Source organism: Danio aesculapii, chromosome 2 (genome assembly GCF_903798145.1).
Source record: "Danio aesculapii chromosome 2, fDanAes4.1, whole genome shotgun sequence".
Lineage (NCBI taxonomy): Eukaryota > Metazoa > Chordata > Actinopteri > Cypriniformes > Danionidae > Danio > Danio aesculapii.
The window spans coordinates 37,818,600-37,837,924 of record NC_079436.1 but is presented as its reverse complement, the minus strand read 5'-3'; the positions used below and the strand labels follow the sequence as shown (position 1 = coordinate 37,837,924).

At 37.1% G+C, this 19,325-nt stretch overlaps 1 protein-coding gene across 2 annotated transcripts in view; it reads left to right on the top strand.

The window, feature by feature from the left end:
- The window catches only part of chd8 (chromodomain helicase DNA binding protein 8), a 32,704-nt gene extending 15,917 nt beyond the window's left edge, over positions 1-16,787 (top strand). Inside the window, exons 23-39 of one of the 2 annotated variants that reach the window (XM_056478984.1) lie at positions 362-652; positions 737-957; positions 1,097-1,299; positions 1,580-1,736; positions 1,824-1,913; positions 3,173-3,276; positions 4,261-4,384; positions 4,509-4,584; positions 4,671-4,945; positions 5,023-5,255; positions 8,149-8,793; positions 11,443-11,786; positions 13,991-14,077; positions 14,173-14,274; positions 14,357-14,467; positions 15,655-15,759; positions 15,892-16,787. In XM_056478984.1, coding sequence (XP_056334959.1) covers positions 362-652; positions 737-957; positions 1,097-1,299; positions 1,580-1,736; positions 1,824-1,913; positions 3,173-3,276; positions 4,261-4,384; positions 4,509-4,584; positions 4,671-4,945; positions 5,023-5,255; positions 8,149-8,793; positions 11,443-11,786; positions 13,991-14,077; positions 14,173-14,274; positions 14,357-14,467; positions 15,655-15,759; positions 15,892-16,269 — 3,546 coding nt within the window. In that variant the 3' untranslated portion in view covers positions 16,270-16,787. Of the gene's footprint in view, positions 1-361; positions 653-736; positions 958-1,096; positions 1,300-1,579; positions 1,737-1,823; positions 1,914-3,172; positions 3,277-4,260; positions 4,385-4,508; positions 4,585-4,670; positions 4,946-5,022; positions 5,256-8,148; positions 8,794-11,439; positions 11,787-13,990; positions 14,078-14,172; positions 14,275-14,356; positions 14,468-15,654; positions 15,760-15,891 lie in introns of both variants that reach the window. The other variant, XM_056478980.1, reaches the window with a different exon arrangement.
- The last annotated feature ends 2,538 nt before the right edge of the window (positions 16,788-19,325 follow it).

The window sequence follows — 19,325 nt, the reverse complement described above, 5'->3', positions numbered from 1 at the left end:
TTTATAATATTTTGTAACAGTAAACATTTCAGTCTATAAAATTAATATAAATCATTGACTTCTGCTCTCTTTATCAGTTTAAAAAACACAGATTTCTTTACAACGCATTCAAAAGAATACATTACAAAACTTGCATATCGCTTAGGAACAGAATAACAGTAAATTTTAGCGCTTTTAAAGCCTTCACTTTTCCAAACTGCAGTAAACCTTGAAACCGGTTATTGTCCCATGCCTATTGTCATTTCAAACCTGTATGTTAGTTATTGTTTGAAATCATTGAGTAAAGCATGCAAATCCAAGACAAAAGTCATTGTTTTGGGATGCATCATTATTTAATTATTTTGCTGTAAACTTTCCTTAGATCCAGCAGTTCTCTAAGAAGGAGATTGAGGATTTGCTTCGTAAAGGAGCTTATGCAGCCATAATGGATGAGAATGACGAGGGCAGTCGTTTCTGTGAAGAAGACATCGACCAGATCCTTCAGAGAAGAGCAACTACCATTACAATAGAGAGCGAAGGCAAAGGATCCACTTTTTCCAAGGCCAGCTTTGTAGCGTCTGAGAACCGCACAGATATCGCTCTAGATGATCCCGAATTCTGGCAGAAGTGGGCTAAGAAAGCAGACATAGACATGGATTCTCTCAACAGGAAGGTACAGAGTAGTATCTAGAAGACGTAGTTTATTATATCTATTATTTATTTTTGTTCCTTCAACTAAATTTTTTTTTTCATGCAGAATACTCTTGTGATCGACACACCAAGAGTAAGAAAGCAAACGCGTCAGTTTTCCAGTCTGCGTGGAGAGGGTGGTGATCTGTCTGATTTAGATAGCGACGATGACTACCCACCCCATAATTCCCGTCAATCCAGAGCCTCACGACGCTCAGACCGGCATTCTGGAGGAGGCTACGGTCGCACAGACTGTTTCCGAGTGGAGAAACATCTACTTGTTTATGGGTCGGTTACCTTTAATCCAAATTATGTGAAATTGAGTTAAGATAAAATAACTAATTGTATGAATTCTGGTGTGAGAGAATCATAGAAAATTGAGATATTTGAAATCTCATGGAATATGAACATGGCGGTCTCTCCACAGGTGGGGTCGTTGGCGAGATATCCTGTCGCATGCTCGCTGCAAGCGGCGTCTCAGTGAAAGGGACGTAGAAACCATCTGCCGTGTCATCCTGGTTTTTTGTCTGATTCATTATCGTGGAGATGAGAACATCAAGAGCTTCATCTGGGAGCTGATAACCCCTCCAGAGAATGGACGAGAACCACAGGCTCTGCTCAATCACTCTGGTGTGGTGTCTTCTCATTATGATCTTTTTTTAGTTTAGCACTCTTTAATGCTGCCAGAAAGGAGTCTTGGGTTGTATTGCCATGTTTTCAGTGTGATCTACATTTACTTATAATCTTCTTTTCTTTTTCCACTGCTTCCAATATTTATGTAGGAATGCTGCTTTTCTAACTTACATTTCTACATTTCAAGCCTGTGTTGTATTTGAAACGGCATTAGTTTAATGTCAAGCGGATGGAGAGTTTTTATAGAGGCATGTAATGGCTTTCTCCTTACTTTTAGGTCTGTCCATCCCTGTTCCTCGTGGCCGAAAGGGAAAGCGGGTGAAGGCTCAGAGCTCTTTTGATGTGCAGAAGGTTGAGTGGATCCGCAAATACAATCCTGACAGTCTGCTGCTGGATGACAGTTACAGAAAACATCTCAAACACCAGTGCAACAAGTATGTAAGGGCCATCTGGGGCACAGTTTCATCGTTTTATTGGGCTTGAGTGGCTTAATTTGGCTCTTCCTGTCCTTTTTTCTTCAGGGTTTTGCTGAGAGTACGCATGCTTTATTACCTGAAGCAGGAGGTCATTGGAGAACATGCTGATTCTGTATTGAGAGGAGCCGATGCAAGGTATACATCACCTCATTTTGTTGCTTTGGAGAAAGGATTCTCAATAGCATGTGTTAAATACAATGCCATCATCCATCATGATGGTGGCTGCCCCCGTCGAAGCAGCAACCCACTCGCAAAAAATACACTCAGCCCCGTTTACACTAATATGTCTTGGTTTTAAAATGGCATTTTAGAACGAAAACAATCCACGTCCACACGGGCGCTTCAACCAACAATTCTGAAAAGATCTCCCTCCACATTATAACGCACATGACCACACACACGTGACCACACACACACACACTCTGTCATGCACTGCAGCATATGCGCATGTCTGAGCTCCAGGAGTCAGCAGGTGCTTTGAGCACAAAATCCCAGAGAGTAGTGCACGTCACACAGTTTATTAAGGATGTTTCTCTGGATCGCGTCTCACTATAGTTGTTAAACTTGATATTTAATTAATCTTTTCTCTAACTAGTGACTATGGTCTTTTGAATCGATCAGGTAACGTGTCACAGTGTCAGTACACTGCTTCAATCTTTCATGCTTGTACTTCGTAATTTTAGTGAAACCCTAGAATACTGTTGGTTGGTTCCTGTTTTTTGTGCACCTTTTTTACCAACCAAGTTTGACGACGCCATTATAACGACACCGATCACTCTGCCTATTCGTGCCAGAGTCCTGCGGAAAATGTGATTGAGAGGTGGCAATTTGTGTGTAACTTATTATTTATGATTTGGTTATGGGTAAAACAAAGACCATGCGGGTCAGGTAGTTGAAACGGTAGGCTGCAAATAATTAATTCACCGCCGCCTACGATGCCATCCAATGCAATGTTTCACAGGAGACATCGTACGATGCCAAATTGGTCGACATTGCCCAGCCCTTCTAAATACACGACTGATAATTTTGATCAACTGGTGAAATAGTTACAAACAACTGTAATTGATACCCCTAGTTAAATGTATTTATTTGGTTAAACTACATTTCAGGATTGCAGTTTTAGGAATGAATGTTCTACAGTGTTGTTATTATTCTTAAACAATTACATGACTTAAGATTTTGTGCTCAAAAATAAAAGGCTTGCACTTTTTTTATTCCTGTAAAGGAAATGTAGAGTTTGACACAGCAAAAAAAAGCATGTTCATTGTAAAAATACCGGTGGATTGTTTTTTTTTTAGCCCACATATGAGGTTTTGCAATTAAGCACAGTTTTCACTAATTTTATTGGAAACGCCTTTATATTCTCTCACTAATACTAACGTGTTTTCTTGCAGGGATATTGATATCTGGTTGCCTGAAATGGAGCAGCAGGATGTTCCATCTGGCTGGTGGGATGCAGAAGCTGACCGATGTTTGCTTATCGGAGTCTACAAGCATGGTATGTGTAGGCTTTTTACCCTCATTTCATCTTCAGGTGTGTGATTGTTAGAAAAACTAGGTTTTTAGAAGAAACCTAATAGGTTTTCACCAATGCTGTTCTTTAAAATGGACTGTTAAAAATTGTCTAATTATTTGTCGGTTTTCTAAATTGCCTTTTCTAGGTGTGCACTGTCAACATTTAAAGTAGATCAAGAAAGTTTTTTTCATACTTGTCAGTTTGGTGTAGAGTAGCAACCCTGATTATAGTTAAAACTACACCATTGTTTATTTGAAAGTAGACTGAATCTCTTATTCTGTGGTCTCGTTGAGGCGAGCATTTGAATTGAACAGAACATTTGAACACACTAGAGCTGCACAATATATCATTTCAGCATCGATATTGCAATATTTGCATCTGCAATAGTCACATCGTAGGATCTGCAATGTTGAATCGAGATTATAGTTCACCAAGAGCCACAGTTGAAAACACTCATGAAATTGTAAAGTTACTGAAATGGTTGTCATTTGCAAGGGTTTTTAAGGCTCGTCACTATGTGAACATTTCAAGCCAGGCAAATCATTGAGGCACAAAAAATTTACTGTTTGTAACTATTAAAAAAGATTAATTGTAATTGTGTTATATTTGACATTTGATTACTCAATTTGTGTACCTGAATATTGCTAGACTGCAAGAAAACTGTTTATTTCACTTGCATTTTTTGCTTTGCTGTATTTATCAATACTTGTGATTGATTTATTGTATCTTATGCAGATGCACTGCGCTACAAAATGATCACAGTCTGTATAAAATTAGGATTTTTTTTTTTCCAAATGGAGCTATTCCAGTTATTTGGTGAAAGTGTATCCAATATTGCAATATGTAGCACGTGGAGAAAAAAAAGTATTGCAATGTCAGTTTTTTCCAATATTGTGCAGCCGTACAATACACCCTACAAAATGTAGTTTTGCAGATGTCTGATGTGCTTTACACTGTTATTTTTAGGATATGAGATGTACACCACCATGCGTGCAGACCCCTGCTTGTGTTTTGTTGAGCGATGTGGTCGTCCAAATGAGCAGGACATTAATGCGGAGCAGCAAGCAGCAGACCCAGAGCTTGGAGAGGGGTTAGTTTCAAATAGAGCTGATCTCCTGAATTCTAATACTGAAGCTTATGTGATTAACTGGAATATTTAACCATAGGTTATATATATGTTTACTGTTACTTTATATGTGCTTTTTGTGTCTTAGAGGGGACTATGACAAGTACTCTGAAGATCCAGAATTCAAACCCGCAACAAGACATGCTAAGGAGATGTATGAGGAGGTAAATGCATTTAAAAAAAATCTCTCTCTTTGTAATGGAATTAGGAATTTACATGTAATTATGTGTCTGAATACTTTGCTCCTCAGGGTGATTCTGTGAATGCAGATGGCGAGATTTGTGTGGAGGATCGATCTGCCCCTCTGCAAATTGAAGGACCGTCTTCGGGATCATCAGATTTGTGTTACTGGCCCACCAGCTCATCGCTCACAGCTCGACTGCGACGTCTTATCACAGCTTACCAACGCAGTTACAGACGAGAGCAGCTTAAGATCGAGGCAGCCGAGAAGGGGGACCGTAGGCGAAGACGCTGCGAACAAGCCACCAAACTCAAAGAGATAGCCAGACAAGAGCGACAGCAACGGTATGTTTCTTAATAATACCTGAAGCATAATCTTCAGTCTCGCTTTCCCAGGATTCCTACAAGCTTCTCTATTTCAGGTGGACTCGTAGAGAGGAGTGTGACTTTTACAGGGTGGTATCGACGTTCGGGGTGGAAAGGATAAAGAAAGAAACAGATGCTCCAGAAGGGGATGAGCATCACATGGACTGGAATCGTTTCCGTTCTTTTGCTCGACTCGATAAGAAAACCGATGAGAGCTTGACACGTTACTTTAAGTGCTTCATGTCCATGTGTCGGAAAGTGTGTCACATTCGGCCAGGACGTGGAGATGGTATGTTATTTATTTTATCTTTCTTTTACACAACTTAAAAATGTGTAAACAATTCATCCCACCCATCCAATGTGACTTGTTTTCAAGCAGCACAAGATACTAAATGTCAACGTTTTTTGGCCGGCGATGAATATATTCACTGAAAATTGCATTAATGTTTTAAAATATAATAATGTCATATACTGTTTTATTTGAGCACCACGATGCAGATGCGGACAATTCAGTATCAGTTCAGTAATACATACTAACCAGTAATTACTTACTGATGTCATTTATCTCATTGCACTATGTTGTGGTTGAATACTATGGCGAAGGGAGGTGAGCACAAGTAATTAAAACTCTGCACAGTTCACTGCGTGTGTTTGCTGGACAGTCATTCACTGACACTGAAGTTACAGCAGAAACCTCTATTTCACTGCTATGGAGAAAATGAAAGTATACTTCATTCCTCTCTTTCTTTCACTATGGTCCCTTTGACCTGCTGGCGTGACATTTCCTCTCCTCTCGGCTGTTATAGTAATACTTGTAGATCAGAGTTTTGAGTTTTCTCCACCGCATTTATCATGGATCAGCTGTTTTCGCTGTATCCGTTTATCAGTGCCAGCACGTTAGAGCCAATCGCAGCCCTTTCTGTTGAGCGTGTGACCAGTCGTAGGCTTTTACCAACTCGCTTTACAAAACACAAAAAGCAAGCAGGGTAATATTTACATTTGTTTATTTGTTTTAAATGCTCATGTTGTTCTGTGCATGTACTTGAATTTTGTCTTCAAGTGTTTTTTTTTTGAGCAAATAAAATTAAAAGTACAGTTCCTATATCCGACTGCTATATAAAATATTGTATTACAAATACATATAAAATGTATTTAATAATTATACATTTTAAGACTGTACTGTGCTTAAGAATTATTGTGGTGGGAAGTAAAATATAAAATTGTGTATGGAAAGCATCGTCAATGCACCCTGATGCACTGAGATATGAACGGATGACATGATAATCGTAACTGATCCATGAGACCAGTTTAGATTCACACCCCTATGGTTTATATTTTGGATGTTTGATCATTCTCATTGTTAATAAATAATAATTAAATGAGTAAAACTATTTTAAAACCCGCATGATTTAATTTATGGATGAAATACATTTTAAAACAGTGTTTGAGATGGTAGTTGTAGGCTCCATTGCACATGACAATATTTGGAATATTTTGGAAGTTTGACTTTATTTTTAACCTTTTCTGTTTTAGAATACAGTTTGCTTCTACATTTTGTTTAATAGCAGAAGCAATTACATTCCCATTAAATGGGAATGGCTACTGAACTATTAACCGCAATTTAATTTGTTACTGTTAATTATTCGCGAGGGCTTCTCAACACCGCATTTCTCCACAGAACACAACTGCTGTACAAACTGCACTAGTTTAAAGTTCCAAGCTTGTACACTGAGGCTAATATGCGCACACGCTGGATCAACTATGGTTAAGGCTATTAACTAAGGGCTGTTCACATTAGGCATGGTCCGGTATAAGATTCTGACGGTATGATAAACTTGGATAAAAATATCATGGTTTCACGGTATAACAGTATTGTGATTACTGCTCTGAAATAAAGTCTTTTTAAATGTCGTGGTAAAAATAAAACAACTTTTTTCCCTTTTGACCACAAAATAATTTGTTTTGAGAAACATTTACAATATTTTTGTACTGTAAACATGTCAGGCTGAATAACTCAAATGTATCTTTGACTTCTGCTGTCTTCATTAGTTTCAAAAACACAGATTTCTTTACAATTTAAAAGGGTATTTTTGGAGATCTTTTCTGCTTGAGATACTGTTATCGTAAAAAAACTAAAAAAGTTAATTTTGCACATAACTTAGGAAGGTTATAGCAAAAAACTTTGCCGGTTTTAAAACCTTGACTTTTCCAAACCGCGGTATACCTTGACTGTTATCGTTACATGCCTAGTTCACATATTGTGTATTTTGTGCGTGCAGTTTTGTTTTTTTCTTCCTCGCATATTGGGAGTGACGTGCATGTAGCACTCACACTTTCCAGGCACACCTAGTTGAAAGAATGGCGCGTGACTTATAAAAACAACAACATATTTTTAAGCCCATAGAGAAATGCACTATTGTTTGCTTTTTATTGTTGTTTAGTGCTGTATTATTTGGTTATTGAGCAACAATAAATTACACTTTAAAATATAAGGAGTTTTACTGAACTAGTAGTGTTTTTTTTTTGTGATACTGTGAAATCGTGATAGTTCCTCAGACTTTTATTGTACAACCTAAATCTATAATCGTTGCATCCCTATTAACAACATGAAATATTATAGAAAACAAGAACTGCTTGTTACAGATTAGGGTTAAGGTGCAATTTAGAGGTTTAGTCATTGCTTGTTCGAAGTAAATAATCCCATTTCATCCAATAATAAAACTATCCTTTTTACACACATACACGTGATTACCGGGACATGTTAATACGCGCAGCTGTCAATCAATTCGGTGGGCGGGGCACTCCTACGTCAAGCTGCGGTTGGTCTGAAAATTGGTCCACCATTTTTATGTTGTTAAATTGGAAAAAAAAAAAAAAAAAAAACATTTTTGACTATCACTATACAGAATAAGTTCCATGTCGCGTGTCTTCTCTTGATTTTTAAAACAATAATATCATATCATGGAGGTTACGATTATTTTAGAGCTTGGCTTAAGTAGTTATTAAGTAAATAATTTCTTTTCTTGGTATAGAAATTGCGTTTTTAAAATTGGGCTCTCACATACAGTTTTCTTAAGAATGCTATAGTCCCACCAAGCAAAACTACAGCAAAACACCAAAAATCTTTATTTCTAATTCTTTAATGACACCTTTTTTCCTGTCATCTTTTCTTTCTCTATTAGAATCTCAAGATATGTCTCAGTCTCTGGCCCCGATCACAGAAGAGCGAGCCTCACGAACTCTCTACAGGGTCACCCTGCTGTGTCGGCTGCGTGAGCGTGTTCTTCCTCACCCCTCGCTCGAGGAACGCCTCAGTCTGGCACCGCAAACCTCTGACCTGCCCAGCTGGTGGAGCATTCCAAAGCACGACCACGAGCTGCTCTTAGCTGCTGCCAGACATGGAGTGAGCCGCACTGAACTCTCCATCTTCTCTGACCCACTGTACTCCTTCAGTCAGAGCCGCCTCGACTACCTCCAGAACCAGCAGGCCCAAGCAGCCGCACAAATCCACGCCTTCAGTCAGTCGCAGGATCCAGCCGGCATCAAAGAAGAGGGCCTGGACGATGAGTCTCGACTGCTGGGTGTGGAGGCTCTCTGTTCGTCAGACTCTCCGGCCATGCTGCTCTCTCATTCTGACAGCAAAGTTGGCATTCAGGCTGGCTGGGTCTGGAAGAAGAGCAAAAACAACGTGCCGAGTGAGAGGAAATTGGGAGGAGGAGGGGGGGCTTCAGACTCTGATTCTGATTCAGATTCAGGCTCATCTTCCTCCTCTCGGCATTCAGGCAGCTCAGATGATAGTGGAGACAGCGATGCGGAGAGAGAACAAGGTGAGCGGACAGTTTATTCTGAAGTCATCTAAATTGACTGTTCACTTTTGTTAGTATTCTTTGGTGTTGTTTAAGTGAAATAGTCCATATGCTGTAAATCCAAACAAAAATAGTTTGTTGCGTTTAAAAAAACATTTCAGCTGTGATTTTTAAATCAGGGGTCTCAAACTGAAATTGACGGGGGGCCATATCAATGACTGACAATTCATAGGAGTGGAAATGGAACCCTGATGTAATTGATGCACTCAGACGTTCTTCCCCAGAGTATACGCAGTCACAGCTTCTTCTTTTTTGTTTCTTACTGTATATATTGAAAGGGTAGTTTAAATTGCTATGAAAATACTACAATTTAATAATAGGCATAGTAATAATTATTATATATGCTGAACCAATCTTTGCTTAACCAAAAGTTTAACAGATAGCACAAGAACAGCAGAAAGCAGATTGGGTAAGTTTAGTGACTTTACAGGCAATTGTTCTTCCCCTCTTTTTGTTGTAGTTTTACAAAAAAGAAGAGATTGAGAAGGGTGTATATTCACTATTACTTGAACATGTTCAATTCAGCCAGCAGTCTAATTTTACTAATGCACATTTTTTATACAAATCTTAATATGCATATGAGGAAAATCTATTAAATGATACTATTTGAATCGAATTTTAGCAAAATATCATGTTTATACCACCAGCATAACGTGTAAGCCATGAAGAGGTGTTTGTACAACAAAAATACAAGTGGTAAAAAACGAATTATAATCAAATTACTCTTGAATATTTACAAAAATAGAGCTTTAGTAAAAATAGAGCACCTACGAACATATTTCAACATTTAAATCAGCTCCAGAAGTAATCTGCTTGTGTTATTTTCAAGCGCACGCTGAGAGAAACCGAAAGTAACCCGAACATATAGTACAGTACTTTAAATGACCTGCAGATGGAGGGTCAAAACAACAAGTGGCTATATGCGACTGCACAACAATGGTAGTGATTCAAAAATATATGTTTTGGGGGCCGAATCTCATTATATTTTTGATGTCAGTTGCCAGAGGGAGGAGGAGGGGGGCCGCAAATGGCCCATGTGCCGGCAGTTTGAGACTCCTGTTTTAAATTGTAGTTTTTGCAATGATATGTGGACCGTTAGTTAAATGAACTTTATAAGCATTTTAACAGGAGGAGTGTATGTATTTTCTAAAACATTGGGATTTATGGAAAGTGCTAGATCTTGGCTTCCTTAACATTTTACTGAATCATTATAGACCTTGAGACAAAGAATCATATAAGTCCAGATTTTTGAAGTTTGAGGAATAAGATTTCTTTCATTTAGATTGTGAACATTATATACTTTTTATTTTACTTCAAGATAACAAAACAAGATAAACAACAAAAGCTTCTGAATTCTAAGGAGATAACATTTTTCAGTGTCACTATTAAAGATCTAAAGTTATTGTGATTTTATATTTTTCAAATGTGGAAAAACAGCATATGTCCAGTTAGTGTGGAGTAACAGTATAACTCCAGTTCATCATATCATTTCCACCCATTTAAAATCTGATTCACTTTATGTTAGTTAGTTTTAAAACAGTAACAGAAACTTTAGGTTAATATTAAGCATTTCTTTCAAGTTTATTATTATTATTATTGTTATTGTTATTATTATTATTTAATAACAAATTACAGTATTAACAATGTACAGTACAAAGACCTTTTTACAATACAGGCAATAACAATTATTAACAATAAATAAATGCAACAATAAACGCATAAAACGTAGACTTGCATCATAGCTAAGTGTCATTTTTTAGAAAAAGCTGGCGCAGAGCACCTGTGTATTTACTTCAAGCTGTTCTCACGCTCCGCCATCTCATGATATAAATAAATAAACTCTGCTTGCTGTAGTTTACACAGAACTGGTGGGAAATATGCATTGATATGGCTTTATTATAAATTGTGTGTGGTTTATTTTGATAGGTTAACTGTTTTTGTGCTGTTTAGCGTTCCTCAGCACGTTCAGAGAGAAAGAGAGAGATCATGTATTCGGTTCTTCCACTCGCCTCTTTTTTTCTTTGGTTTTTGTTCTCCTCTTTGATTGAAGTATGCTTTCCCAGCATCCCTCAAGGCCTTCTTTTCTCTGTCCTTCCGTTTGTTAATGTCTGCTCTCCTTTTTTTTTTTGCTGAGGATCTGCCTTTTAATTGTCCAAAGCGGACATGACACAAGCAGCATCTCCATTTCTTAGTGGACATAAACATTTTTTAAACATTTTATTTAGCTGTTTTAATGCAGACTCTTGGTCGCGCAAAAATATCCCCAAACTGTTTCTCTATACAAAGTTCACAAATACAATTAATATCACATTATTTTATTATTTTTAGACGTTTTAGATGACATTTAATGCACCATTTTCCAAAAATTCGAAACATTAATTGAGTTTGATTATTTTGGAAATTTTTTTAAAGGTTTTTGGTGAACTAAATGCAATAAATTTTCCAAATAAATTCAAACCTGAGACTGTCTGGCTTCTATTAAACTTAGTTTAACTTACATTTTGGTTTTCTTTGCTTAGTTTTATTATTCTGGGTGTGATGTACTGTTGGTCTTTGCACAGCTCTACTAGTGGCTCATTAATAACTAGAGTTACTCTGATCTCTCAGCAGCAGCTCTTAAGATATGTGATGGTGATGAAGAAAACAGCATCCTCTCACTCACGCCGTCACAGGAAGGAGCTCCACCGGAGTCCCTCACTGACCCTCTAAGAGTGGACTGGCCCAAAGACCGCATTCTGATCAACCGGATAGAAAACCTCTGTTCGCTGGTTATTACGGGACACTGGCCGTCAGGTCGCCGCTACATCTCTGATATCCAGCTCAACACTGCATCTGACGAGCATGAAATCGGAGATGACCTCGGTTACTCTCGGGTGGCACGAAAAATCAACAGTACCCTATCGGCAGAGGCTCTTGAAGGCCAGGAATCAGAGTTTACAGTAAAGCTTCTGAAGGTAAGATCAGGATTCTTCAAGTCTGAATGAAAAATAGCATGTTACGTACTGATAGACTAAATCGCTGCAATCAGCTAATTTTACAAATATACATTGGGTGGAGTAATCTACAGAATAGAAAAAAGGATTGAGAAAATGATTTTGAGTTACTAAATAAACAGAGGTGTCTGATAAATCCATTAAATGTTTCACTGCTAAATACATTTTCAGCAATTACTTGTTGCCATTTACTTGTGTTAGAATATAAAGGCATATTTACTAGGGATGCTCCGATCAGGATGTTTGCACCCGATACAGAGTACCGATTTTTTTGTCATGGTGGTTGGCCGATACAGAGTACCGATTCTGATGCTTTAAGCTTTATTTAACTTTGCCATTGCATAAAGTATGAATACGATATTTAAGTGGAAATCTCTCCTTACCTAAGATAATAAACTAAGGATGGTGCATATAATCCTATACATTTATAGGATTATTATATATTATTTATATTATATTATTATATATTATATTATATTATATTATATATTATATATATTATTTATATATTATTACTGCATATAATCTTAAACATGTCTCTTATAACCATTTAGTGTGGACAGAAGTAGCTTTACAGAAAATAATAAATAATATGCGGGAGACTCAAAGAGCTTCCAAGAGGTTATACGGTTGGACACAAGATGAGAGCGGCACAATCAGCCCCGTCACAGCAGCTCAAAACTGTGGCTATACAGTGGTTGCAACAAAGAGACCATCACTTGTGCCAATAAACTGTATAAACAGGTCTATATCTATATTTTAGCTGCTGTGACGCATGCGCAGCGATCGCGTGCATCCCGACGCATCATTTGTCTCCACACCTGTTGTAGTGCTGCTATCTGTATAATCCAGGTGCACATGTGCGTCTTCGTCTGCTTGTGAACTCATAAACGCACTTTGCGATCGGTTCTTAAGATCGGCCAGATTAGCGAGTACCGATCAAATCATTAAATGTGCCGATCAGTTAGAGCGTCCCTAATATCTACTCTATTTAATGCGGTATAGCGTCTTTACACTGAATTGTGATCAGACACTGAGTACGTTTATATGGACACCAATTACCCGATTTTATTGCGATTAGGACAAAACTCTGATTAAGAGTCTACCATATAAACAGCCATTTTTTAAAAATTTATTTAGTTAAGGTCATTATCGAACTAAACAAAAATCATGACGTGTGGAGTATGCTGATTTTAGTCGCATTATTAAAGTGCAGTACAGACATGTAAACACCTTAACTATTACCATCGTGTAGGATTTTCAGTGCGTTTTCGACAGGATAGTCTATACACACACGGCTGTTTGACACTATTGTCTGCACCTACCAAGTCGGTGAAGGACAACAGACACCTGAATTGCGAAATGCGAAGCTTTTTTTTCTCCCATTCGTTGTGCGGTATCAAATCCCATTAAAACTACACTCCTCCAGCAGTTCATACTCATATCCAATATCTTATTTGTCATGGGGGCGTGCATGAAATGTTCCTGAATTAAAGACAAAGTGCCAAATTGCAGTTAAAGTCCACAGATTAAGAATGAAAGCCTGAAATTACATGAAATTTCGGAGGAAATGTTTATAGCGTGCTGACGCAATGACGTTAACCGAATTATGTGCTGTAACATGTAAAACGGGATCATGAAAGGAACTTTCAAAAACTCATGTAAACACCTTAATCATATTTATTGTCTTACTCAGATTAAGGCAAATAATGCGATTACTGATGTCCATGTAAACGTAATCATTGACACATTGGTGCCTTAAATTGGCTGTTTAAAGATGACTTAATTGATATAATTATCATTTTAAAGGGTTAAGTTACATTCAAAAAGATGCTTTATTTTGATCTGCCATACTATAGATATCATTTTTTATATTCACTTTTATTCCAGTACTTCTCCAATTAATCTTTTTGTAACCAAAATAATGATAACAAGGTTGAAAAAAGGCAAACTTTTATAATTTTTCATTATTTATGGCTCTCAATGTTACATGGTTCTCTCTGGATCAGACGCTGATCAGAATGTCTGCTGTGATCACATGTTTAATAAACCTTTGTCAAATTAGGAATATGGTTTCCTGTATGTTTCCCAATTTTTTTTAATCAATTAATTGTGCAGCTCCAACATTTATGAATTTCAATATCTTATTTTTTATGTTTTTTTAGGAGGAGGGCCTAAAGCTGACTTTCTCCAAGCAGGCTCTGATGCCAAACGGTGAAGGGAGTGCACGCAAAAAGCGAAAGGACCATGAGGTATGGAAATGCTGTTTTATAAACTAAATTTTAGGGGTAAAGTAATCTTTAAATTGACTCCAAATGTAAATGAGTGAATTTTTGTTGTTCTTCAGCTGGAAGATGCTGAAGGGGTTCTCCACGCTCCCCGCAGAAGGGACCTTCCCAACTGGCTCAAAGAAAACCCAGATTATGAGGTTGAGGGAGATATGCTAGAGGTAAGCACACAGCTATGGTTGAGCTCTCTTTTGGTTCTTCTTGGACTGAAGTATCTGATGATGTTTCTTCTCATGGCTGCAGTTACTGGTGAACCGGACCAAAAGAAAGAGGAGGAGGAAGAGGGTGGAGAAAGGAGCAGCACTTACTGGCAGCGAAAGAGTAAAGGTCATAGACATACGGACGGGCAAGAAGGTGAGGGAAGACAATAGGCAGTTCTGTTGTTAACACAGAGTAAAATACCATTCACTTTAACATAGGCCTGTCACAATAATAAATAAATCGGCCACGACAATACATAACCTCTATAATTTTCTTGATGCAATACATATCACCCATACTTGGCAACAGTTTAGCTGATTGCACAGCTTCTGTCATCTCATCCAATCTCTATTGAAGGTGTCAGTATGGTTTAAAAAAACTATAGTATTTACTATATAATTATTCACTACAATATTATAGGATATATGGGTGCGTAACAACTGAAAACGGGTAGAGGATGTGGCCTGTTCAGTGTCTTGTGCCTCTGTTTAAAAGTCAACATTGACCTTGTTAAGCATATTACTTTTTTCCTGGTTCTTGATGCCTTGCACTTTTTGTTTGCATTTTTTATTTAATTGTTTAGGATATTTGCGTTTTCACTTTCTGATGCCTCATTAAAGTTGCTATAATTATATTAAATATTCTTGAGAATAAAATATTATCTGTTCTTTGTAAGGGTGTATCTCCATTATGATGCTATTATGTTCATACTTGCATTATATGATGAGTGGCATCAGTTGATTTTAAAAGGACAATATCATTTATCGCAATAAATTGTGGTGCAATATATTGTACAATAAAAAATTAATATTGTGACAGGCCTACTCTAACACTAGTTATATGCTGTAAAATCTTGAAAGGCATTTACAAGCAAGAAGTTTTCATCATTAAAAATTAAATAGAATTTTATTTGGTCATTTTTTCTCAACCTGTATTTATTAAAATATGTAATTTTTACATAAATATATTTGTTGCACTAATTGGAGGATTATTTCACACATTTTTCTCTTTTTTTTTTTTTGCTAAATTATTTAAAAATATTCGTGCACACTTCCATTTTTTTTATGCTTTCTGTGTATATTGTGAATTAAATTTGTTGCAGACACCAAAATGAAATGCTTTGTAAATGTATTTTTTTTAACAAGTAGTAACTTTTCAAAAATCAAATAGTTTTTTAATGTATCAACTTTATTATTGATTCAATACTGCAAAAAAATCATGAAAAATGTACACAACACTTAAATACAACAATACACAATGATGTTTGTTCAGGACAGTTTCTTTGAATATTTGGTGCAGTTAAATGTGAACTTTTCATCTTTACACTTTTTATCCCCCAGTTTGCTGGAGTATTCGGGCCTGCACTACAGGACCTGAGAGAGCACCTGGAGGAGAATCCTGACCACGCTGTAGCACCAGAATGGTCTGAGACTGTTCGCCACTCGGTTAGTGTCTCTGGTGTTATATCAATGTCTTTTATTATGTAAACTAGTGCTGTTGTGGCCAGTTGTGTTTTTTTTATCTTCAGTTGTTCTTTTTGGGTCGTAACTTGACTCAATCCTTCTCTTTAACCTCAGGGCTTCTTGCCTGAGATTTTATTCCACAGACTGTTGAGTCCCCACGCTTCAATCCCCAAAAAGAGCCGGCATTACCTCCACACCCCTTCCCTCCAGACCGACGACCCTCTCCTGGGAGGCGGCGAAGGCGAGATGCTAGTTTCCGACGGCGCCTACATGATGGACGACGAAGACCTGGAGGACGGAGGTCACCTCACATCATCTCACCACTTCCTCACTCCAGCCTACGATGTGAAAATGGAGCCGAGCGCTCTCGATATGGACGGAGGCGACAGTTTGTCACAGGGCGGTTATGATAGCTCCGACAGAGAGGCCATTTTGGATGATGTTATCATGGCGCCCAAACATTCGGACACTTCCTCGAGCTCAGAGGATTGACCAAATCTCACGTTAGATGTAGTAGACCGAGATCATGACAGTCTTTTATTTTATTATATTCTGCCTTCATTATTTTTATAATTATTATTGATGTTATTGCTTAAACTATGGAGTAACAGATTCAGTTTTTTTCTTGGGTTGGATTTGTACTTGACTGTTTCGTGTAGATCGAGGAACGATACGGGCGCCGCTGTGTTATCTATTTTTTTTTGTTAGAGTTTTTTTCTTTACACCTCATTCAGCACATTGTGCGAAACCTTAATTCCAGCTGGTTGAAATATATGAATTTAATGTCTCCTACCCACAGTAAGCTCTGTTTTTGGTCATTTATTGGCTGGGAAAGGAGTGGTTTGTCTCACGTCCTCAGGCTGAACTGTTTAACAGTGTGCTGGAGGATCCATAGTCACGCACTAAGCTGAGCCATCATGGTGCCTCGGTCTGGTGAAGAACATGGAGTTTTTCTGTTGGATGTATATCATTTTTTTCTGTGCGTGTGTGTGTGTGCGTGTGTGTGTTGGGGGAGGGGGGCGGGTATGATTAGGGTTTAGGGTTAGTTACTGAAACAATGTTAGACAGATGATGGCTGTATTGTACAAAGTAGAGTTGGTCCTATGCCTGCAATGATGCAAAAATTATGCGTTTATTCCCGTTTCAATAACTGACTCCAACTGTCTCTGTGATATAAATATGAATAGCAGTCTACAGTGGAAACTGATGTCTGTTGACTTCATTTCATCAAGTGTTGGTATTTATTTAAGTAATGAGCACTCAAGGATTATTTTTTTGTTGTCTGCCTGGAATACATGCCGAGTAGAAAAACAAGTTCATTTTCTCTCTCTCATATTTTATAACTTTAATATGGAGAAGTCTTTTTTGATGGCTGTTTTATAATGGGCAGATCAGTAAGTAATCTTCAGTAACAGATCAGTAAAGTTTAAACCACTCATGTAAAGGTGATACTAGCATTGCAGGACTGAAAAGACAATAAAACGCCTAGGGAATTATCTGACAACAAACAATGTATGTAAAGTTCATAAAGCAGGGTGTCTGTGGGGTCTTAAAGTCTTAAAATGTCTTAACTTTCAAATGCCTTAAAAAATCTTAAATTCCCTGAAATATTGTGTTGTAGGAAAGCATGGGCCTGTATGAAACTGTGATGGTATGATAACCTTGGATAAAAAGGTCACAGTATTGTGGTCACTGCTCCAAAATAAGTTATTTTTAATTGTCTGGGTAAAAAAACAAGACCCCCCCCCCCATTGAACACAATATATTTTATTTTAAGAAACATTTCAATTATTTTGGACCAGTAGCTTTTGATGTAGAAGTTCATGTTCTGCTTCTGTTGCCCTAAAAAACTTAATAAAAAAGTTGTGAAAAATATGTAAAAGAAAAACAAACAACGATAAAACAACCTTACATACACCTTAGGAACTGTATAACAGAAAACTTTGGCAGTTTTAAAACCTTGAATTTTCCAAACAGTGGTATATCTTGAAACCGGTTATCGTCCCATGCCTAGTTGTAGGTCTTAAATAATTTTAAATATGACTTAATTTTCCTATGTCCAAGTAAAGATACCCTATCAGGCTGACACCCAATCACCAATAATCAATCTTAAAACTTTTATTGTTCATATTGAAGTTTTTTATGCAAAAAGATACAATTCACAACAGCTGTTAGACATTTTTACAGCAAATTCTCCTAATTAAATTCCCTAATCAGGGAAAGAAAACTTAAGCAACAAGTCCCTTTACATGATCTTCCACTAATACAAAAACTATTTATAGAAGTAACCGGGCCATTGGGAAAAAATCCTTAGTGTTTAGCCCTGTATAAGTCTAAAATTTCATTCATAGTTTTCTTGAAAGAGTCTTAAATTTGACTTGAAGAAACTTGCTGAAACCCTGTATAGTGCTGAAAACTGCACTCTAATGACATATTTCAATAACTGAACCATTCACTTGATTCAACCAGCTTTCAGCTATATGGTTAAGTTTTCGTATGAGACAAAGATTGATGTGTTGAATGATGTCTATTAAGCTATATAATGTAAATGAATATACCTGTTAAAAATCACAAAGTATTTGTTGGACAACATAAAATAGTGGATATTAGGAGATGGGAGAGTACTGCTCCATAAACTAGACGATAAAATGTGAAGTGTTAGCTCAAAGTTTATCTGAAGACAAACAGATTTCAATATTTAACAAGATATTGTTAAAGAGTTGATGTGAGTTTGAATTGTAACATTTAATATAAATAAAAGAAAGACACAGTGTATTATAGAAAAAGCCTTATTTAATCACAGCGCAATTTTTGTCTTATTTGAAGAAGTTGTGTTGCTAGATTTAGCATGTTTAAAGCAGGAGTGCTTAAACTTTTTATTTCTATAAAGGGCCAAAAACCAAACTTGATTGAGGGCTGTGGGCCGAATATATACCGAACTGTATTTATTAAATTTGCCATGGGTAAATTTCAAATTTATTCGGTAATATTTAAAAATAACTACAAAACATTGCTTCAAATCATATTAACTAATGCAGTATCATTTTAACATTTAATAATAAACTTATTACAGTAAAAACATAAGCAATTTCATTTATAACACAATGCAGTTCAGGGCTGAACACACTAGTCGAGCTGCTCCTGCGTTTACCTTGATTTGCTTGCAGATGTCTTGTGCATTGTCCTCTATCTGTTAGGTGACAATTTTTACATTTTTAAAGTCTGAAACATTTACAACATTTAATTGAATCGTGTAATTTCAGTTGCTTTTTTGTAGCTCAGCAATAAAACAAAGAAGCAAAAGGTTATGTTAAATTCAAAATGACGATCTCTGTCAAAAGGGAATTCGCCGCAACCACCTCCCCATCATGATCTCTCTCTATTCAGATGGGATGGTGGGCCAAATCAAAGGTTACCATGTGCCAACTTTGGCCCGCGGGCCCTACTTTGTGCATCTCTGGTTTAAAGCAACTTTTTGTCCTTAAATCAATCAGCAACCTTTTTTATATTTATTTGGCAACCTAAAGGCACATTTTTTCAGTTAAATT